This window comes from Urocampus carinirostris, chromosome 14 (genome assembly GCF_059441175.1).
Source record: "Urocampus carinirostris isolate Australia breed hairy pipefish chromosome 14, RoL_Ucar_1.0, whole genome shotgun sequence".
NCBI lineage: Eukaryota > Metazoa > Chordata > Actinopteri > Syngnathiformes > Syngnathidae > Urocampus > Urocampus carinirostris.
In genome coordinates this window covers 5,786,925-5,808,853 of record NC_142362.1, presented here as the reverse complement: position 1 = coordinate 5,808,853, position 21,929 = coordinate 5,786,925, and the positions used below count along the sequence as shown (strand labels likewise).

General features: G+C 38.3%; 1 protein-coding gene across 1 annotated transcript in view; it reads left to right on the top strand.

Moving 5' to 3' along the window:
• LOC148352542 (low-density lipoprotein receptor-related protein 1B-like) overlaps window positions 1-21,929 on the top strand; it is a 583,719-nt gene that overhangs the window by 460,375 nt on the left and 101,415 nt on the right. Inside the window, exons 47-52 of the mRNA XM_088353080.1 lie at window positions 1,802-1,915; window positions 1,989-2,138; window positions 4,408-4,530; window positions 11,419-11,538; window positions 15,939-16,067; window positions 20,166-20,288. Of these exons, the coding sequence (XP_088209206.1) occupies window positions 1,802-1,915; window positions 1,989-2,138; window positions 4,408-4,530; window positions 11,419-11,538; window positions 15,939-16,067; window positions 20,166-20,288 (759 nt within the window). The remainder of the gene's footprint in view (window positions 1-1,801; window positions 1,916-1,988; window positions 2,139-4,407; window positions 4,531-11,418; window positions 11,539-15,938; window positions 16,068-20,165; window positions 20,289-21,929) is intronic.

Here is a 21,929-nt window from a genome sequence, read left to right as displayed (position 1 = left end):
GTGAGTCCCTGAACGCCTCGCCGGCTCTGGCATTATTTCCAGCAACAAAAGCAGCAGGAGGCGCTAAGCCCCCTCGCCTTCTAATGAGTCTCCAGATTACAGGGGACGCACAAAAGACCCAGACGAACACCACGCTTTCTTTTCTGCGTCTTTTCGGAGTTTCGCCTGAAAAGAGGACGACGCTTTTGTTTGTTTAGGAGAAGAAATACCGAGAAGTCGTAAATGGTGTCTATCAGAGGGGGATTTTTTTATTTTTTTAGAATAGAATTCTCTTTATTGTTATTGACGTCGTCTACAATAACACTGGAAAGACTTAAAGCGCAAAATAAAAGAAGAGATCTTATGAAAGAGATTGGAAATGTGCAATGACAGTTACAGCAACATATTTTCAAAATAAGAGTAGGGAAATAAAGTATGGATATTTTTATTGCTATTTATTGATTGAAAAATATGGATTAGACAAAAAATATAATTACATATGTATAAATCATTTCTGAGTGATTAGGGCGGGGCATCGATACACATTGTTAATATTGCTTTCTGGGGGTAAAAATGCTTCTATACAAAATTAAATCTAATCTAATTCCATTTAAATCAATATCTTGTCTAAATTTCCTAATCCATCTAATCTATCTAAATTTAATCTACCAAAACTACTTTTGTTTTCTTGATTTTTAGAAGCTAGTGGATTTGGCACTCACTACCGCAGTGATCCAGGTTCAGTTTCCATTGCATCCAATGCTAAGCAAATTAGATCAGCGATATTTGCTGACCGATTAATTATAGCTAAATCTAATCTAAATCAAATCTAGATCGTATCTAAACTTTTAAATCTATCTTATAAATGTTATTAATCTAAATCTAATCTAAACGTTGAAATCTATCTACTATATCTAATTAATCTTAATCTAAATCTAAACCACTTTTTAAAACTCTTTGTGTGTGTGTGTATGTGTGTGTGCATGTGTTTGTATGTGATTTTTAATTTTATGGAATCTAAATCGAATCAATATAGAATCCAAAATCTATAGAATGTCAATCGAATCTCTAATCTAAATCTAATCTTAATCTAATCTTAATCTAAACCTAATTCTAACCTAAATATAAACGTAAATATAATTCTAAATCGAATCTGAATTTAATCTAAATCCAATCTAAAACTAATCTAAAACTAATTGAAAGCTAATCGAAATCCAATCTAAATCGAATTTAAATTTAATCCAAATCTAATGTAAATCGATCTAAATCCAAACCTAAACCTTACCTAAATCTAAACCTAATCTGAATCTAATCTAAATCAAATCTAAATCCAATCTGATCTAAATCTAATCTAAATCCAATCTAAATCCAATCTGGATCTCAATTCAATCTAAATCAAATCGAAATCCAATCTAATCTTAATCTAATTTAAACCCAATTGAAATATTCAAATATATGTAATATATGTAAATAATCTAAATTTAAATCTATTTTATCTAAACTACTTTATAACTCCCTGTAAGTGTCTTTAGCTAGGTTTTGTGTCAAGTCACCCCCATTAAATGTGTAGTCTGCTTCCGTGGGGTCTCAAACGCACTCTGCGGCCAAATGGGGTACTGAAGGTTCCGACCACTCCAAGCAGCCGAATCCAATGCACCTCGATTGATGCAATTGTTTCTTACGCACGTTTCGACAAACCACGAACTGAAATGCCAGGCCAATCCACTTGTATGGTTTATGCAAAAAAAAAGGCGCGTTTTTGTTCTTTCTCTGTGGCCCGACTGTTGCGTTACATGCTAATGCTAACCCCCCTCTTCGCCAGATGTAACCTGCGCCCCTTCCGAGCGAGCCTGCAAGGACGGGAGTTGCGTGGCTAGCGCCACCTGGTGCAACCAGGTCATCGACTGCTCGGACGCTTCCGATGAAAAAACTTGCGGTGAGTCCTGCGTTTTCCGAACCGATCCTCGAATCGGAGGAAGTCATCGTCTTTTTTTCCTTTTTCTTTCAAGACGCGAGCGACTGCGCTGACTATTACAAGCTGGGTGTGAAGGCCAAAGATTTCATCAGGTGCAACTCGACTTCGCTTTGCATTCACCCGACGTGGATCTGCGACGGCGCCAACGATTGCGGGGATTACGCCGATGAAGTGAACTGTCAGGGTAAGTCGCTAAAACAAAATATGGGTCTGTTATTTAAATACAGCGATACCTCGGCACTGGACCATAATCTGTTTTGTTCACTACACGTCTAAATAATGAACTTTGTTTTTGTACGCGTTTTATCAATATTTTGGCTGTTTTGGTTGGGTACCCGTTGTGCGCCCACTGTGAAATTGCTAAAATCCATTTACGGTGGATGCGACCGTTGTATCCATTCCTATATAGTGTAAATCTTTAGTTCTAGTATCAGTGTTTGAACACAGAATTGTTCCAGAAAACAAAATGGAATAGTCATTGAGAGATCCACCAATGAACATGAGACATTTTTAGACAATTAGTAGGAGTTTAAATTAAAAAAAACAGTGATACCTTGGCACTAGAACTTAATCTGTTCGAAATCTGTTATGTTCAATCTATTTTATCTACACGTTCGAATAATGATCATTGTTTTGGTACGCGTATTATCAATATGTTGGCTGTTTTGGTTAAGTACCCGTTGTGCGCCCACTGTGAAATCGCTAAAGTCCATTTACAGTGGATGCAAGCGTTGTGTCCATTCATATATAATGTAAATCTATACTTCTAGTATCAGTGTTTGAACACAGAATTGTTCCAGAAAATGAAATGGAATAGTCATTGAAAGATCCACCAATGAACATAAGACATTTTTAGACAATTAGTAGGAGTTTAAATTAAAAAAAAAACAGTGATACCTTGGCACTCGAACGTAGTCAGTTCGTAATCTGTTTTGTTCAATCTTTTTTATCTACACGTTCAGATAATGATTATTGTTTTGGTACGCGATTTATTAATATTTTGGCTGTTTTGGTTGGGTACCTGTTGTGCGCTCACTGTGAAATTGCTAAAGTCCATTTACAGTGGATGCAACTGTTGTATCCATTCCTATATAGTGTGAATCTATACTTCTGGAAAGTTCATCCACTGGTATAAGTTTTTTCCAGCCATACATAGTGTAAGTCTATGCATCTGAAAAGTTAAGTCCACCGGGATCTGTGTTTCAACTCTAAATTGTTCAAAAAAATAAAATGAAAAAAGTCCCTCAGAATAGAGTTCATATATAATGAATGCAACTTTTGTATCCATTCGTACATAGTGTAAGTCCATGCTTCTCAAACATTTTATCCACCAAGATCAGTGTTTGAACACCAAATTGTTCGAGGAAAAAAATAGAAAAGTCCCTCAGAAATCAGCCAATACACTTTTTATACAATACGTCAAAGTCAACATGAATATTGTGTATAGTACGCTATAAAATATATAAAGTGGTACTCCAGCATTCGACCGGAATTTGTTCAAAATCTGTTATCGCAATGTTTACATGTATATATCATTGTTTAGGTACACTTTGAAAATATATAACAGTTGTATCCATCCATAGATATTGTAAGTCTATACTGGAAAGTTATGTGAAACAGGATCGGTGTTTGAACACCAAATTGTTCGAGAAAATTAAATCGGAATGTACCTAAGAAATCGACCCAAATACACAACGCTTTTTCTTTTTTAGACAATAATCCGCCAATTCTTTAGCACATTTTATTTCAGTGTGACGTTTGATGATTTGCTGAAATCTGTGGAAGAATAATAATAATAATACTAGAGCCTGTGTCGCATATCTATAAAAATATAGCACTTAAAATGTGTCTCCCACCCTCAGTTACTTAAGTGTTGAGGCTCATGTTGACCATCATTTTTGTCCCGAAATAATGGTTTCAAAACTAAGTGCGAGCAAAGTTATTTTGTAAAAATGTCACAAAATACTGCAAACGATAATAAGATCGTCTTATTTACCTTTGCCGCAGACTACACTGAGTGAGAGAGAAATAGTGGCTTGCACTGTGTGTAGAGATCAGCCCACCTCAATTTAAAAGTTTTCTTGGTGACCTACTGCCAAAACAGGGTATGTTGGTGTGACACCCTGACTGTAAACTGTAGTTGAGAATGTGCCCTATATATACTGGACTGAACCAAGAATCGTATTGTGCTAGTCTGCTACAAGCCACGTGAACTCCTCTTTCCACGATGCTTTTAATGTACGTTTACGGTTTGTAGCGTCATCAGTTTTGTGAGCTTCTTTTGAATATTTCTTCTGGGGCTGAGGTTTCTTAGGCTTGCATGTACCAAAACTTGGATGAAATCCCTCGACTTTAGAAGGTCAAATTTTGTCTCCGAGCCATATGAACTCGTGAAAGATTTTTGAAATAGAGCAATCCTCGATTGGTATTTACTTTCTTTATCTCTCCTGAAGTTTCGCAGGATGAGAAGTGCGAAGAAGGCCACTTTTCCTGTCCGAGCGGCAACTGTATCTCCAGCGTTTGGCTTTGCGACGGACAGAAAGACTGCGAGGACGGGGCTGACGAGTTCCAGTGCGGTAAAGGAACACATTTCCAAATAGAACCATCACAAACATTTCAGAACTTCCTGCATTATATTTCGGTGCGATCAATTCTTGATTAATCAAAACCTAATTGAGGATTGAATTATTACTCAACGAATGTATACATTCAAATAATCATTGAAATACTGTGTATTTTGGATTAGGAATTGTAAACCTATCCCTATCCTTTAACCCAACACTCTAACCATAACACCTAAACCTCTAACCCTAGCCCTAACTTCAACATTCTAATCAAATCAAACAATAACCCTAACCCCAACCCTTACATAATAAACTAAGCCTAACCACAACTGCAACCCTAATACTATGTCAAGTTTCAACCCCAACTCTCACCAACTAACCCCAACCCTAATCGTAAAATTATCCCTAGCCCTCACCAACTGTAACCATAAACTTAACTCTTAACCCTAAGCCCAATTCTAACATTATCCCTAGCCATAACCCCAATTTTTACCCTTACCCTAAACCTTAACCGTATTCCAAACCTAAACCATAACACTCACCCTGACCCTCATTTCTAAACCCCAAATTTAACTCCACCCTCTACCCTAAGCCCATATCCAGTAACTTAACCATAACACTAGTACAAACCCTTTCCTTCAACCGCCAACCATGACACAGTAACCCAAGCCCTAACCCTAAACTCTAAACCCTAAATCAAACTCTAACCCTCTAAACCATAACCCGGAAAACCTTGACCCCCTAACTTTAACCGTAGCTCTAACTCTAGTATTAATCTGAGCCCTGACCCTGGCTATCTAACCCTAACCCTCCAACTCTTACCTTTTAACCTATACATTAGCCGTAACCCAGGCCTTAGCCCTAACCTCAACCCTCACATCATAACTCTAACCCTCTAGCCCAGGGGTGTCAAACTAATTTTAACTCGGGGGCCACACCATAGAACAAACATTTGTCGGGGGCCGTACTTGTAGATTAAAGAGAAAGAAAAAGAGAGCTAAAGAAATAAGAGAAAGGAGGAGGGGAAAGGAGAGAGGGGGGGACAAAGAAAAAGAAAGAGAGAGAGCATGAGAAACAAAAGAGATAAAAAGAGAAGTCATGAGAGAGGGGGAAAGAAAGGGAGAGGAAGAAAAATCCAAAGAGAAATAGAAAGACAGAAGGAGAGAAAAGAGAAAAGAAAGCGCAAAGGGTAGGAAGAGAGAAAGAGAAAAAAGAAAAAAGGGAATTTGAGCAAAATAAGTTAAAAAGACACAGAGAAAGAGACAAAGAGCAACAAAGGAAGAGAAAAAGAGAGAAACAGAGAGTGAAAGAGACACAGACAGAGAGTGGGGGAAAAGGGGTGGAAAAAGAGAGAGAGAAAGAAAGAAATACAAGTACAGTGTCTTTGTTCGAGGCACCTTTCTTTGGCAACATCAAGTTGACATATTTCAACCTGCAGCTTGTTTTTCTCTTGCGCTTCTCTGGTTGTTGTCTCGCGGGCCGGATTCAATCCCTTAGCGGGCCTGATCTGGCCCGCGGGCCGCCTGTTTGACACCTGTGCTCTAGCCCTAACCACAACTGTAACCATAAACTTAACTCAAGCCCCAACCTCAACCCTCTAACCTCCTAACCATCCAACCCTACTGTAACCCTAAACCTAACCCTCATTTCTAAACCCCAAATTTAACTCAACCCTCTACCCATATACAGTACCTTAACCATAACACAATTGCAAACCCTTTCCTTAAACCGGCAACCATGACACAGTAACCCAAGCCCTAACCCTAAACTCTAAACCCTAAATCAAACTCTAACCCTCTAAACCATAACCCTGTAAACCTCAACCCCCTAACTTTAACCGTAAATCTAACTCTAGTAGTAATCCAAGCCCTGACCCTGGCTATCTAACCCTAACCCTACAACTCTTACCTTTTAACCTAAACGTTAGCCCTACCTTAAGCCCATATACAGTACCTTAACCATAACACTAGTACAAACCCTTTCCTTAAACCGCCAACCTTGACATGGTAAACTAAACTCTAAAACCTAAATCAAACTCTAACCCTCTAAACCATAACCCTGAAAACCTAAACCCCCTAACTTTAACCGTAGCTCTAACTCTAGTATTAATCCGAGCCCTGACCCTGGCTATCTAACCCCAACCCTACAACTCTTACCTTTTAAACTAAACATCAGCCCTACTTTAAGCCCATATACAGTACCTTAACCATAACACTAGTACAAACCCTTTCCGTAAACCGCCAACCATGACATAGTAAACCAAACCTTAAACTCTAAACCCTAAATTAAACGCTAACCCTCTAAACCATAACCCTGTAAACCTTAACCCCGGCCCGCGAAACAACGCTCAGAGAAGCGCAAGAGAAAGAGAGCTGTAGGTTGAAATAGTTCCACTTGATGTTGCCAAAGCCAGAGGCCTCTCACAAACGCTGCACTTGTATTTCTCTCTCTCTAATCTCTCTTTCTCTCTCTCTCTCTCTCTCTCTCTCTTCCTCCATTTTTCTCTCACTCTCTCTTTCACTATTTCTCTTTTTCTCTTTCTTTGTTCCTTTTTGTCTCTTTCTCTTTGTCTTTTTACCTTCTTTTGATCTCTCTTCATTTTTTCCTTTACTCTCTCTCTTTCTTTATTTTCTCTCTCTCTCTTTCTTTCCCTTTGAGTCTTTCCCCTTTCTCTCTTTCTCCCCTCTCCTCTCTCCTCTTTTTCCTCTCTTTCTATTTCTCTTTGGATTTCATTCTTTCTCTTTCTTTCCCCCTCTCTCACTATTTCTGTTTTTACATCTTGTTTCTCACGCTCTCTCTCTTTCACTCTCTCTGTGTCTTTTTCTCTTTCTTTGTTCCTTTTTGTCTCTTTCTCTTTGTCTTTTTACCTTCCTTTGCTCTCTCTTCATTTTTTTCCTTTACACTCTCTCTCTATCTCTCTTTCTTTACCTTCTCTCTCTCTCTTTCTTTCCCCTTGAGTCTTTCCCCTTTCTCTCTTTCGATCCTCTCTTCTCTCCTCTTTTTCCTCTCTTTCTATTTCTCTTTGGATTTCATTCTTTCTCTTTCTTTCCCCCTCTCTCACTATTTCTGTTTTTATATCTTGTTTCTCACGCTCTCTCTCTTTCACTCTCTCTGTCTCTTTTTCTCTTTCTTTGTTCCCTTTTGTCTCTTTCTCTTTGTCTTTTTACCTTCCTTTGCTCTCTCTCTCTCTCTCTCTCTCTTTACTTTTTCTCTCTCTCTCTCTCTCTCTCTTTCCCCTTGAGTCTTTCCCCTTTCTCTCTTTCGACCCTCTCTTCTCTCCTCTTTTTCCTCTCTTTCTATTTCTCTTTGGATTTCATTCTTTCTCTTTCTTTCCCCCTCTCTCACTATTTCTGTTTTTATATCTTGTTTCTCACGCTCTCTCTCTCTTTCACTCTCTCTGTCTCTTTTTCTCTTTCTTTGTTTCTTTTTGTCTCTTTCTCTTTGTCTTTTTACCTTCCTTTGCTCTCTCTTCATTTTTTCCTTTACACTCTCTCTCTCTCTCTTTTTCTTTACTTTCTCTCTCTCTTGCTTTCCCCTTGAGTCTTTCCCCTTTCTCTCTTTCGATCCTCTCTTCTCTCCTCTTTTTCCTCTCTTTCTATTTCTCTTTGGATTTCATTCTTTCTCTTTCTTTCCCCCTCTCTCACTATTTCTGTTTTTATATCTTGTTTCTCACGCTCTCTCTCTCTCTCTCTCTCTTTCTCTCTGTCTCTCTTTCTCTTTTTTCCCACTCTCTCTACCTTTCTCTCCCTATCTTTCTCTTATTTCTTTCTCTCTTTTTTTTCTTTCTTTCTAATCTACTAAACTGGCCCCCGACAGAATGTTTGTTCTATCGTGTGGCCCCCGAGCTTAAATGAGTTTTACAACCCCTGCTCTAAACCATAACCCTGAAAACCTTAACCCCCTAACTTTAACCCTAGCTCTAACTCTATTAATCCGAGCCCTGATCCTGGCTATTTCACCCTAACCCTACAACTCTTACCTTTCAATCTAAACATTAGCCCTAACCCAATCCCCAACACCCAATCCCTAATCCTTTGAATTTATTGTGTAAATTATTGTCGCAGGAATGAATTAGACGCAATAATTTCCCATTCCCTCGTTTCTTGCCATTGTGAAAGGACGACAGACCAGGTATAAGTCATTCCTTAGCTCCTCGCAAATAGCATTTCCCGACAAGTAGACAATAGTCCCGTCTGGCTCACTTCATTAGCATATGAAAAGTACCGTATCGACGAAAGGATTGCGGAGAATGTCATCGCTATTTCTAATTCCACATCTTCTTCCGCGAGATAATCATTAGTCACTCGGATATTGTTCTCCTCAGTTCGGAAAAGAAGAGAAAGGCTTTAATATGTTTCAGGTAGGGCTATTTTAAAACGCGCTTGAAGTGCAAATTCGCTTTGGCGTAGGGCGAGTTTGCATAATGACGCTAGCCGCGTTTAGACAATTAACATTCTGATGAGCGCTAGCTTGCTCTTCGCAGACAGAATCAGTAGGAACGATGAATGTATACAAATTTTACAAGAAACTGGGGTTTGGGCTTTAAATAAAGGTTTTAAAGTGGTGTTAGGGTTTAGAACTAGGGTTTAAAACTAGGGTTTCATTCTAGGGGTGTTAGGTTTGGGGGCTAGGGCTAACGGTAAGGGTTAGAATTAGAGGGTTAAGGCTAGGGCTACGGCTAGGATTATGCCTAGGGTTAGAGGGTTCAAGGTTAGGGTAAGGCTAGGGCCTCATATTATGGTTTTAAACCGGGTTTACAGTTTGAACTAGGGATTTTAAACTCAAGTTTTGACCTGATATGTGGGTTTTAAACCAGATTCAGGGTTTCAAACTAGGGTTTTAAACCTTTATTTGGACCTCATAGTAAATTTTTAAAGCAGATTCAAGGTTTGAAATTAGGGTTTATACGTAGTGTTTGGGCATCATATGAAGGTTTTAAACCAGATTTAAGGTTTTTAACTTGGGTATAAAACTCTGGTTTGGGCCTCATGTTATGATTTCGAAGCAGTTTTAAGGTTTTTAAATAGGGTTTCAAAACGGGGTTTTTGAACTTGAGTTTTAAAACTAAGGATTTTGCATCATGTTAGGGTTTTAAACAAAGGGTTTCAAATTAGGGTTTAAACGTAGTGTTTGGGCATCATATTAGGCTTTTAAACCAGATTTAAGGTTTTTAACTTCGGTATAAAACTCAGGTTTGGGATTCGTGTTATGATTTCAAAGCGGTTTTGAAATAGGGTTTCATAACAGGGTTTGGGCCTCATATAAGGATTTTAAAACAGATTTAAGGTTTCGAAATGGGGTTTAAAACCAGGGTTTATTGGTTTTATAAAGCAGTTTAGGGTTCTGAACTATGGTTTCAAACTAATGTTTGAGCCTCACATCACAGTTTTAAATACGATTTAGGGTTTCAGACGAGGGTATAAAATTAGCGTTGGAGCCTCTTATCAGGGTTTTAAAGCAGATGTTATTGAACTTGAGTTCTAAAACTAAGGTTAGGGTTTTAAACAAAGGGTTTCAAACTTGGAATTTAAACTACAGTTTGGGCCTCATATTAGGGTTTTAAACTAACTTTAGGGTTTCAAACAAAAGTTAAGGCTTTATATTGTGGTTTTAAATTGGATTTAGGCTTTCAAGCTAGAGTTTTAAACTAGGGTTTGATGTTCATATTAGGCTTTTACACCAGATTTAAGATTTTTAACTTGGGTATAAAACTCAGGTTTGGGCCTCATGTTATAATTTCAAAGCGGTTTTAAAGTTTTAAAATAGGGTTTCAAAACAGGGTTTGGGCCTCATATAAGGATTTTAAAACAGATGTGAGGTTTCGAAATTGGGTTTAAAACCAGGGTTTGTGCCTGATATTAGGGCTTTAAAGCAGGTTTAGGGTTTTTTAACTATGGCTTCAAACTAAGGTTTAAAACTAAGCGTTTGGGCCTCATATTACAGTTTCAAATAAGATTTAGGGTTTCGAACGAGGGTTTTAAAATTAGCGTTGGGGCCTCATATCAGGGCTTTGAATGAGATGTTTTAGAACTTTAAAACTAAGGCTTTTGCATCATGTTAGGGTTTTGGGCAAAGGGTTTCAAACTGGAAATTTAAACTACAGTTTGGGCCTCATATTAGGGTTTTAAACTGACTTTCAGATTTAAGGTTTTTAACTTTGGTTTAAAACTCAGGTTTGGGCCTCATGTTATGATTTCAAAGCGGTTTTGAGGTTTTACAATAGGGTTTCAAAACAGGGTTTGGACCTCATATTAGGTTTATAAAGCAGATTTAGGGTTTTGAACTATGGGTTCTAACTTATGTTTTAAACTAGTGTTTGAGCCTCACATTACAGTTTTAAATAAGATTTAGGGTTTCGAAAGAGGGTATAAAATTAGCGTTGGGGCCTCTTATCATGGTTTTAAAGTTTTAAAACTAAGGATTTTGCACCATGTTAGGGTTTTAAACAAAGGGTTGCAAACTGGGAATTTAAACTACAGTTTGGGCTTCATTTTAGGGTTTTAAACTGACTTTAGGGTTTCAAAAAAAAAGTAGGGTTTGATATTCATATTAGGCGTTTAAACCAAACTAGGGGTTCAAAAAAAGGTTTGAGCTACATCTTAGGGTTTTGAACCAAAATTAGGGTTTCAAACTAGGCTTTCAAACCGTTTATTAGCTTCATGTTAGGGATTTCAACTGAAATTAGGGTTTACAATCTTCTTTTTAGGGCTTTAAATTAAATTGAGGGTCCTTCAAAGATGTTCAATACAGGGTTTTCTTTCAGAATTAGATCGGAATCTTTATATTACGCCAATGTCCTCGCTCATGTCCGTTCACCCAACAAACATACACTGTTTTTGTTTGTTTTTCGGAGAAAATTGTCAAGCTTTTTGAATTTTACTGTTCTCGTTTTTCCTGTAGACTCTTCGTGCTTGTGGAACCAGTTTGCCTGCTCCAAGAACAAGTGCATCGCCAAACAATGGCTGTGCGACGGCGAGAACGACTGCGAGGACGGCCTTGACGAGAGCGTGCAGATATGTGGTAAAAAATAAATAACTAAATCCCAAAATATATCAAAATAAAAGCATGTTAATGAGACAAGAGATAAAAGACTTCGGGCGCCTCCCGATGACTCAGGTGAGCATAAATACATTTTAAGCGGAGGTCCAGGAGGCACCACCATATTTCAGAGGATGAAGAAGATGCATGCGACTCATACAACACCAATTTTTTTTGTTGTTGTTTTTTTAGAGTTGTCACATTTACATAATTTTTCTAATGACCAGCCTAGGATTTTTTTTTAAACAGGGTGGAGTTTGTGAAGTTTTTCAAAATGAGGTTAAACTTAAATTGCTGCCTCTACAAACAATTAAAGGATACTGTGGGGATGAATAAAGTATCTAAAGTATCTATCCATCTATCTATCTAGACATCTATCTATCTAGTCATCCATCTAGACATCTATCTATCTAGACATCTATCTATCTAAACATCTATCCATCTAAACATCTATCTAGACATCTATCTAGACATCTGTCCATCTATCTATCTATCTAGACATCTATCTATCTAGACATCTATCTAGACATCTACCTATCTAGACATTTATCTAGACATCTATCTATCTAGACATCTACCTATCTAGACATCTATCTATCTAGACGTCTAGACATCCATCTATCATCTAGACTTCTATCTATCTATCTAGACATCTATCCAGACATCTATCTAGACATCTATCTATCTAGACATCTATCTATCTAGACATCTATCTAGACATCTACCTATCTAGACATTTATCTAGACTTCTAGACATCTATCTAGACATCTATCTAGACATCTATCTATCTAGACATCTATCTCTCTAGACATCTATCCATCCATCTATCCATCCATCTATCTATGTTTATCTATCTATCTATGGTATCTATCTATCTATGTATCTATGGTATCTATCTATGTATCTATGCTATCTATCTATCTATCTATCTATCTATCTATCTATCTATCTATCTATCTATCTATCTATGCTATCTATCTATCTATCTATCTATCTATCTATCTATGGTATCTATCTATCTATCTATCTACTTTAGAAAATCTGTTAGGGAATTACCGCACTAGGTTGTCAAGACACGGGCAAATTCTGAAAAAGGACTGGCATGTGCAATCCAGAACAAGAAAGACGTTAGACACTCAAGCTTGATTTACACATGCAGGAGAGAGGAATGGCGCAATTGCACTCTCTGATTTGCATTCCCTAGCCATTTTTGACAAAATTTAAAACCGGAAGCCATGGCCTTTTCCTTGGGCCTTGTTCAATCCAGAACAAAAAACATAATGGACACCATCTTTTTATTGACAATGTTAATAAACAGGCAGCTGAGATGTTTTACTTTGGATCTTGTTCAATCCAGAACAATAAAAACAACACACACTCAAACTTGATTTACACTCACCGAAGGAGGGGACTCCACGATGCTTTTAATGTACGTTTACTTTTAGTAGCATCATGAATTTTGTTAGCTTCTTTTGAATATTTCTTCTGGGACTGAAGTTTTGGCTTGATTCCTAACCACTCGTCCATTTTTTTTGTGTGATCTCTGTGCGTCTACTTTGGAAAATGATATGCGAATCCACAAGCTTATAACGCTCGGGAAAGTCTTGAAGCAGAAAGTGATCCGATGCAGGTTTCTTATTGGCTGCCAAGTATGCAAATTATCAAACGAACCGAATTTCCGAAATTTCCAAACCGAACGAAGATATCGAAATCAGAATGAAGCAAATGTTTGATTTAAAAAATAAATAAATAAAAACAAAAGATTTTTTTCTTTGTTGTCGGCCACCCAGGCGGAGACGTTGTGTAAGTTTTACGCCCGACATAAAAGATGCAGGGCAGCACGGCGGCGCAGTGGTTAGCGCTTGTGCGGCACAGTTCATGTCATGGGAACCTGTCGTGGGTTCAAATCCAGCTCCAGACATTCTGTGCGGAGTTTGTATGTTCTCCCCGTGCTTGCGTGGGTTTCCTCCGGGCACTCCGGTTTCCTCCCACATTTCCAAAAACATGCATTTCAGGTGAATTGGCTGGTCCAAATTGTCCCTAGGTGTGAATGAGCGAATGTGTGCCCTGCCATTGGCTGGCAACCGGTTCAGGGTGTCCCCTGCCCACCTCCCAAAGATGGCTGGGATGGGCTCCAGCCCCCCTGCGACCCTAATGAGGATAAGCGGTACGGCTAATGAGATGAGAGATTGTAGGAGAAAATGTAGGTTCGATAATCTTTTAAGTCTTCTTTCGTGATTGAATTAGTACATCGGGAACCAGCCATGAGGGGGAGCCTTTTATTTCGTCATCCCAAAAGAACTCAGAGAACTCCAGACATAACAACGCTTTTATAGCTTCAGTTTGAGTACAACCCAAAAGGCGGCCCTAGTCCTCAGTAATCAACACGGAAGATGCTGTCGTACCCTTATTAGGACATGTTGTTCGCCTCAGTTTGCTCAGAGAGTCCTTGAAGAAAGGCCTTGCAGGTCTCATGCCCTTTTTGGGAAACTCGACTATCTTGTCAAGGATCTTCTCGAATGATGTCAACATTCCCTCACTACTGTAAGCAATGTAAGCAGGTCTTTCTACATTTTTAAATGTATGCAACTCTATTCTACAAATGCAAGTCTATTTTCCACAACAAGATGAGATAAAAGATGCACGCCCCGGGCGTCCGGGCAGACGTTATTTCAGACACCGGTAGGGGCATTGCGCACTTACACTCTTTGATCGTCTGGTCCCTAGCATTTTATTGGCAAAGTTTGAGAACAGGCAGCCGGGCCTTTTTCCTTAGGGCTCGTTCCATCCAGAACAAGAAAGACAAAAGATACTGACCCTAGTTTTACGCATGCGGTAGAAGGAGGAAGCATTTTATCGACAAAGTGGCAGAAAGAGTCCAAACACAATTAGGACGAGTACAGTCAACTAAAGTCCCACACTAAAAATTGGGTTGACGGTTCGAAATATGACTTAGAATTTCAGAGTATGGTTTTAAAGTAGATTTAGGGTTTCATATTTAAATCAATGAAGGTAGTATTCAGAAGACACAACCCACAACCCAGTGCGTGAAATCTCAGAACCTGAGATAGTAGGGACTAAAGATGAATGGTTTCAATGTAGATGAACAGGATTTTAAGACAGGGTCCAGGATTATGGTTAGCGCATTATATCAAGGTTATAAACAAAACGTAGTGTTTTGACTTGGGTTTCAAACTAGGATTTAGTCCTCATATTAGGATTTTTTAACCATAATTAGGGTTTTAAACTTGTCACGGTTGCCATGGCGCCCAATTGGCCCCGCCCATGTGGCGCCAGCTGCAGCTTGTTGACAGATTGGCTCCCTGTCAGTATTTAAACTCTGTCCTGTCAGTCCCCTTTTGTCAGTCCGTCTGCGAATCTCTGTTTTTACACCCTTTTTAGCCTGTCCCGTTTTTTGCTCCTGTTGGTCTCCCGCTATGATCTGTTTTGATCTCGACCACGTCTGCTCTCCCGTCCTGAATTACGACCTGTTTCGATCTCGACCACGTCTGTTATCCCATCCTCGATAACGATCCGTTTTTGATCTCGACCACGTCTACTCTCCTCTCCTGGCTTTCGACTTGTTTCTGATCCCGACCACGTTTTTGCTCTTCTATCCCGGCTTCTGACCCATTTTTTTCCGTTATCGACATCGCCATCGCTCGCCACGTAAGTCCCACTTCCGCGTTCAGAGCGACCTGATCCCACGTCCAGTAATCTCCCGATGGTGGCCGCAACCCTTTCCCTTTCTTCTAATAAAACTGGTGAGAAACGTGACGCGTATGGGTCCTGTTTCCGTTCTGGTCTTGACAGAACTGGTTTGGGCTTCAAAGTTGGGTTTTAAAATATATTTAAGGTTTTAAAGTGGGGTTTAAAATTAGGATCCGGGCTTCATATTACAGTTTTGAAATCCAGCCAAGGGTTTCAAACTTGAGTCGCATTTTTCGATTTTAAATAGAATTTGGGGTTTCGTAGTAGGGTTTCAAAATAGGGTTTAAAATTAGAGTTGGGACTTTTACACTGAATTTGGGTTTATACATACATATATGTTTAATATTTATGCAATGTTTGCGTTGCCTCGTCCGCTACAAGCCACGTGAACTCCTCTTTCCACGATGCTTTTAATATACGTTTACGTTTTGTAGCGTCATCAATTTTGTAAGCTTCTTTTGAATCTTTCTTCTGGGGCTGAGGTAACATACATATATGTTTAACTAACAAATGAGACAATTACACCATGCTAACTAAGGCCAATACTGGATTTCGAGGCATTTCAACTTCCAATTTCGACTTATTTTGATGAGTATATAGCGGAGTTTGCACACTTTATGATAAATGTACAAATTCCTCCAGCTTTCCGACATCTTTTTTGTTTTTGCAGGGTCAGTGACGTGCGCCCCAGGCTTGTTCAGCTGCCCGGGATCGTACGCCTGCGTTCCAAAACGTTGGCTTTGTGACGGCGAAAGAGACTGCCCTGACGGGAGTGATGAACTTTCCGCCGCCGGCTGCGGTAAACTCTATTTTTTGGTGCCAAAATTGTGACCCCATCACTGCAGCCATTTTTAAAAAAAAATTCGACTGGGTTAAGAGTTAAGGTGAAAGCCAACAGTTAAACTCATTCAGGAGTTTTTAAATTCGTTTTTTGCCAGTTTGAATCTGTTAAGATACAGGGATAGCACTTAGCCACATTTAGAAACTAGCAGTTATCCGTTTGGTCGCTAATTTATGTAGCAACAAATCTTCATAACATAAGTTAACATTGTAACAAAGTAAATTGGATGTCATGAGAGTTGAGATCGAGAAACAAGGGTAGTTGGCTCAAAATACTTAGCAGTTAGCCGTTTTTCAGCTAATTTACATAGCAATAACTCTTCACGACAAGTGAACGTTTGGAGTGAATCAAATGTAGTAAGACTGTTTTAGGAATTGTTTTTTCAGTTTGAACCTGTTAGGATTTAGAATCCAAGACAACACTTAGCCACATTTGAAAACTAGCAGTTAGCCGTTTGGTAGCTCATTTACGTAGCAACAAATCGTCATAACATAAGTGAAAGTTGTTACGAAGTAAATTGGATGTCATGCGGGGTTTAAAAAATGTTAAATGTTGTTTTTTTCTGTTTAAATCAGTTGAGATCGAGAAACAAGGGTAGTTGGCGCTAAATACTTAGCAAGTTAGCCGTTTTGCTGCTAATTTACATAGCAATAATTCTTCACGGCAAGTAGAAGTTATAATGGACCAAATCAGATGTAGTAAGAATGATTTAAGACATTATTTTAGTTTGAAACTATTTGGATTTTGAATCAAAGATAACACTTCGCCACATTTAGAAACTTGCAGTTAGCCGTTTGGTCGCTAATTTACGTAGCAACGAATCTTCATAACATAAGTGTAAGTTGTAACGAAGTAAATCTGATGTCATGAAGGTTTTAAAGAATGTAAAATGTTGTTTTTTTCTTTTTAAATCAGTTGAGATGGAGAAACAAAGGGTAGTTGGCGCTAAATACTTAGCAGTTAGCCGTTTTGCAGCTAATTTACATAGCAATAATTCTTCACGACAAGTAGAAGTTAGAATAGACTAAATCAGATGTAGTAAGAATGATTTAAGACATTATTTTAGTTTGGAACTATTTGAATTTTGAATCAAAGATAACACTTCGCCACATTTAGAAACTTGCAGTTAGCCGTTTGGTAGCTCATTTACGTAGCAACAAATCTTCATAACATAAGTGAAAGTTGTTACGAAGTAAATTGGATGTCATGCGGGGTTTAAAAAATGTTAAATGTTGTTTTTTTCTGTTTAAATCAGTTGAGATCGAGAAACAAGGGTAGTTGGCGCTAAATACTTAGCAAGTTAGCCGTTTTGCTGCTAATTTACATAGCAAAAATTCTTCACGGCAAGTAGAAGTTATAATGGACCAAATCAGATGTAGTAAGAATGATTTAAGACATTATTTTAGTTTGAAACTATTTGGATTTTGAATCAAAGATAACACTTCGTCACATTTAGAAACTTGCAGTTAGCCGTTTGGTCGCTAATTTACGTAGCAACGAATCTTCATAACATAAGTGTAAGTTGTAACGAAGTAAATCTGATGTCATGAAGGTTTTAAAGAATGTAAAATGTTGTTTTTTTCTTTTTAAATCAGTTGAGATGGAGAAACAAAGGGTAGTTGGCGCTAAATACTTAGCAAGTTAGCCGTTTTTCAGCTAATTCACATACCAACGGATCTTCACAATGAGTGGAAGTTGGAATTGGAATTAGTAACAGAGACATTAGAGATTAAAATGGGTTTTTTTTCTGTTTGAATCAGTTAAATTATGTAGCAACAAATATTCAAAAGAAGTGCAAGCTGTGAGAAAAAAAATCGGATGTCGTAAATCAAAGTGTCTTGACATTGAAACAGTTTTGAAGGTCTTGCGATACTGAACAAAGAGGATGTAGCTGCCTTTGAATAACTTGCAGTTAGCCGTCTCGCAGCTAATTATGTAGCAACAAATCTCAACAAGTAGAAGTTGAAACCGAGTCAATAGGATGTTGCGAGACTTTCTAGACATTAAAATTTGCTTTTTTTTCTTCTGTTTGAATCTAATACGATTAAAAAACAATGGTAGCATTTAGATGCCTTTTATTATTTAGCAGTTAGCTAGTTAGCAGCTAATTCACGTAGTGTAGAATCTTCACAACAAGTGTAAGTTGAAACTGACTGGATTGGATGTCGTAAGTGAGGCCTTTGAGACATTAACATCTTTGTTTTTTTCTCTTTAAATCGGTTAAGATCCGGAAACCAAGATGGCACTTGACTGCCTTACAGTTTTAGCAGTTAGCCATTTTTTTAGCTAATGTACATAGTAATGAATCTTCACGAGGGGAAGTTAGAACGGTGTAAATTGGAAGACGTGAGTGCTTTAAGACATTAAAATGTTTGTTTTTGTTAGAATCTGTTAGAATCCCGCAACAAAGATAGCATGTAGCTGTGATAGCAGTTAGCCGTTTGGTAGCTAATGTACATAGTAATGAATCTTCACGAGGGGAAGTTAGAACGGTGTAAATTGGAAGATGTGAGTGCTTTAAGACATTAAAATGTTTGTTTTTGTTTCTTACAATCCGTTAGAATCCCGCAACAAAGATAGCATGTAGCTGTGATAGCAGTTAGCCGTTTGGTAGCTAATGTACATAGTAATGAATCTTCACGAGGGGAAGTTCAAACAGTGTAAATTGGATGTTGTGAGTGCTTTAAGACATTGAAATGTTTGTTTTTGTTTCTTAGAATCTGTTGGAATCCAGCAACAAAGATAGCACGTAGCTGTGATAGCAGCTAGCCGTTTGGTAGCTAATGTACATAGTAATGAATCTTCACGAAGGGAAGTTAGAACGGTGTAAATTGGATGTTGTTGGTTTTTTTAGACATTAAAAAGTTTGTTTTTGTTTCTTACAATCCGTTAGAATCCCGCAACAAAAATAGCATGTAGCTGTGATAGCAGTTAGCCGTTTGGTAGCTAATGTTCATAGTAATGAATCTTCACGAGGGGAAGTTAGAACGGTGTAAATTGGAAGATGTGAGTGCTTTAAGACATTAAAATGTTTGTTTTTGTTTCTTAGAATCCGTTAGAATCCCGCATCAAAGATAGCATGTAGCTGTGATAGCAGTTAGCCGTTTGGTAGCTAATGTACATAGTAATGAATCTTCACGAAGGGAAGTTAGAACGGTGTAAATTGGATGTTGTTGGTTTTTTTAGACATTGAAAAGTTTGTTTTTGTTTCTTACAATCCGTTAGAATCCCGCAACAAAAATAGCATGTAGCTGTGATAGCAGTTAGCCGTTTGGTAGCTAATGTTCATAGTAATGAATCTTCACGAGGGGAAGTTAGAACGGTGTAAATTGGAAGACGTGAGTGCTTTAAGACATTAAAATGTTTGTTTTTGTTTCTTAGAATCTGTTGGAATCCAGCAACAAAGATAGCACGTAGCTGTGATAGCAGTTAGCCGTTTGGTAGCTAATGTACATAGTAATGAATCTTCACGAGGGGAAGTTAGAACGGTGTAAATTGGATGTTGTTGGTTTTTTTAGACATTAAAAAGTTTGTTTTTGTTTCTTACAATCCGTTAGAATCCCGCAACAAAAATAGCATGTAGCTGTGATAGCAGTTAGCCGTTTGATAGCTAATGTACATAGTAATGAATCTTCACGAGGGGAAGTTAGAACGGTGTAAATTGGAAGATGTGAGTGCTTTAAGACATTAAAATGTTTGTTTTTGTATCTTTGAATCTGTTGGAATCCCGCAACAAAGATAGCATGTAGCTGTGATAGCAGTTAGCCGTTTGGTAGCTAATGTACATAGTAATGAATCTTCACGAGGGGAAGTTAGAACGGTGTAAATTGGAAGACGTGAGTGCTTTAAGACATTAAAATGTTTGTTTTTGTATCTTTGAATCTGTTGGAATCCCGCAACAAAGATAGCAAGTAGCTGTGATAGCAGTTAGCCGTTTGGTAGCTAAGTTTCAAAGCAACGAATCTTTGTTCAGTGTGTTAGAAAAAATCTAAATAAATATGATATAATAAAGCAGTAAATCATAAATCTTTTCCGTATTTATTTTTTGCTTTTTAGCGCCCAACAACACGTGCGACGACACTTCCTTCCGATGCGTCAACGAGGGTTGCGTCCCCCAACGCTTCGTCTGCGACCACGACGACGATTGCGGCGACGGATCGGACGAATCGGTGGAATGCGGCAAGTGGACCTTCTTTTTTTTTTTCCCCGTTCAATATTCAGACGATGTTTTACGAGCTCATTTGCATATGCCGCTTCTCTTTCATTAGCGGTTTTAATAGGCTAGCCTAATGACGGCTCCGGGCGCTACCGAAAAGGGGCGAGCGAAACGACAAGTGACACTTGCAAAAGGATAACCTTTGTGAATTATCACGTTTATGTTGACGATTATCGTTGATTGACGGAAAATTCTGATTTGAAAATTTGAGGTGCGCTATAGAATATTTTCGGGGTATTATTAGCCCAAAAAATTTAAATTTCTTTATGGAAACAGGATACTGAATATTTTCTGACCCTGCTCTGTTTTGTTGTCAATTCGCATTGCGTAATTTTGTCTGTACTACCAATTAAAACGATTGCCGTAAATTCCGGACTATAGAGCGCACCTGATTATAAGCCGCACCCACCACATTTTAAGAGGAAAACCGATTTTGTACATACACAAGCCGCACTTGTATATAAGCCGCATGCGCCCACATTTAAACATGTAACACAAACACAAAATTAACCCAAACCCGACTTTAAGTCCCGCGATTGAAACTAAATGTCCTTCATTAAAGTCCACAGTCCAAAAATCACAGCCGGCGATATGAACGAAAAATGATATCGGTACTTGAGGTTTGATGCAGACCTGCAGAGTCCGGGTCCCGTTGAAAGTTATCCAAGGAAAAAAATGTATATTTCCAAAGGTAAGGGTGGGAAAAATATATCAGATGAACATATTTACTCACGCAACTCCTTTTTCTTTAACCAACTTTTTAACCCCTCTTCTTTCCTCGTCTGTCCCTCACCTTTAGCGGTCCCCACTTAAACTCGGAACCCCGCGTTTGTTCCGCCCCTCATTTTTCGTTCACCCGCAAAAACATATCAGAATAAGTGTCTAAAATAAATACAAATAAATACATTACAAAAATATACAGTTGCAAATACATATTATACATGGTTACACATATTTACAAAGAAAGACGGTACACCGAGAGAGTTTTTAAAGCTTTAATAATAATGATATAGCTTTGACGGGGCAGTTAATGGTAGCAACACTCGAGCGCCGCTAGCGGCCGTTAGAAAAATGACATAAATTGGCCGCATCACTGAATAAGCCGCAGGGTTGAAAGTTAGGGAAAAAAGTAGCGGCTTATAGTCCGGAATTTACGGTAAATGTTGTACTGTCCCTTGAAAAAAGGGCTGTACAAATAAATATGAATTGACACATGTTTATATGTATACATATATACAGTACATCACAAAAGTGAGTACACCCCTCACATTTCTGTAGATATTTCATTATAACGTTTAATAGAAGATCACTGAAGAAACATCGCCTTGACACAGTAAAAAAGACTATGAGCTACTGGAAATATATCCTTTGGTCTGATGAGACAAAGATTAATTGATTTGGCTGAGATGGTGTGAAATATGTTTATATTGTGCCTAACGTCAAGCATGGTGTTGGGAAAGTCATGGTTTGGGGCTGCATGGGTGCTACAGGAATTGGGGAATTGCATTTCAATCAATGGAAATACAAACTCAAGTATATACCGTGAAAAACTGGAGCAGAGAATGATGAATGAAAACTTTATTTCGAACTTTAAAATGAAAACA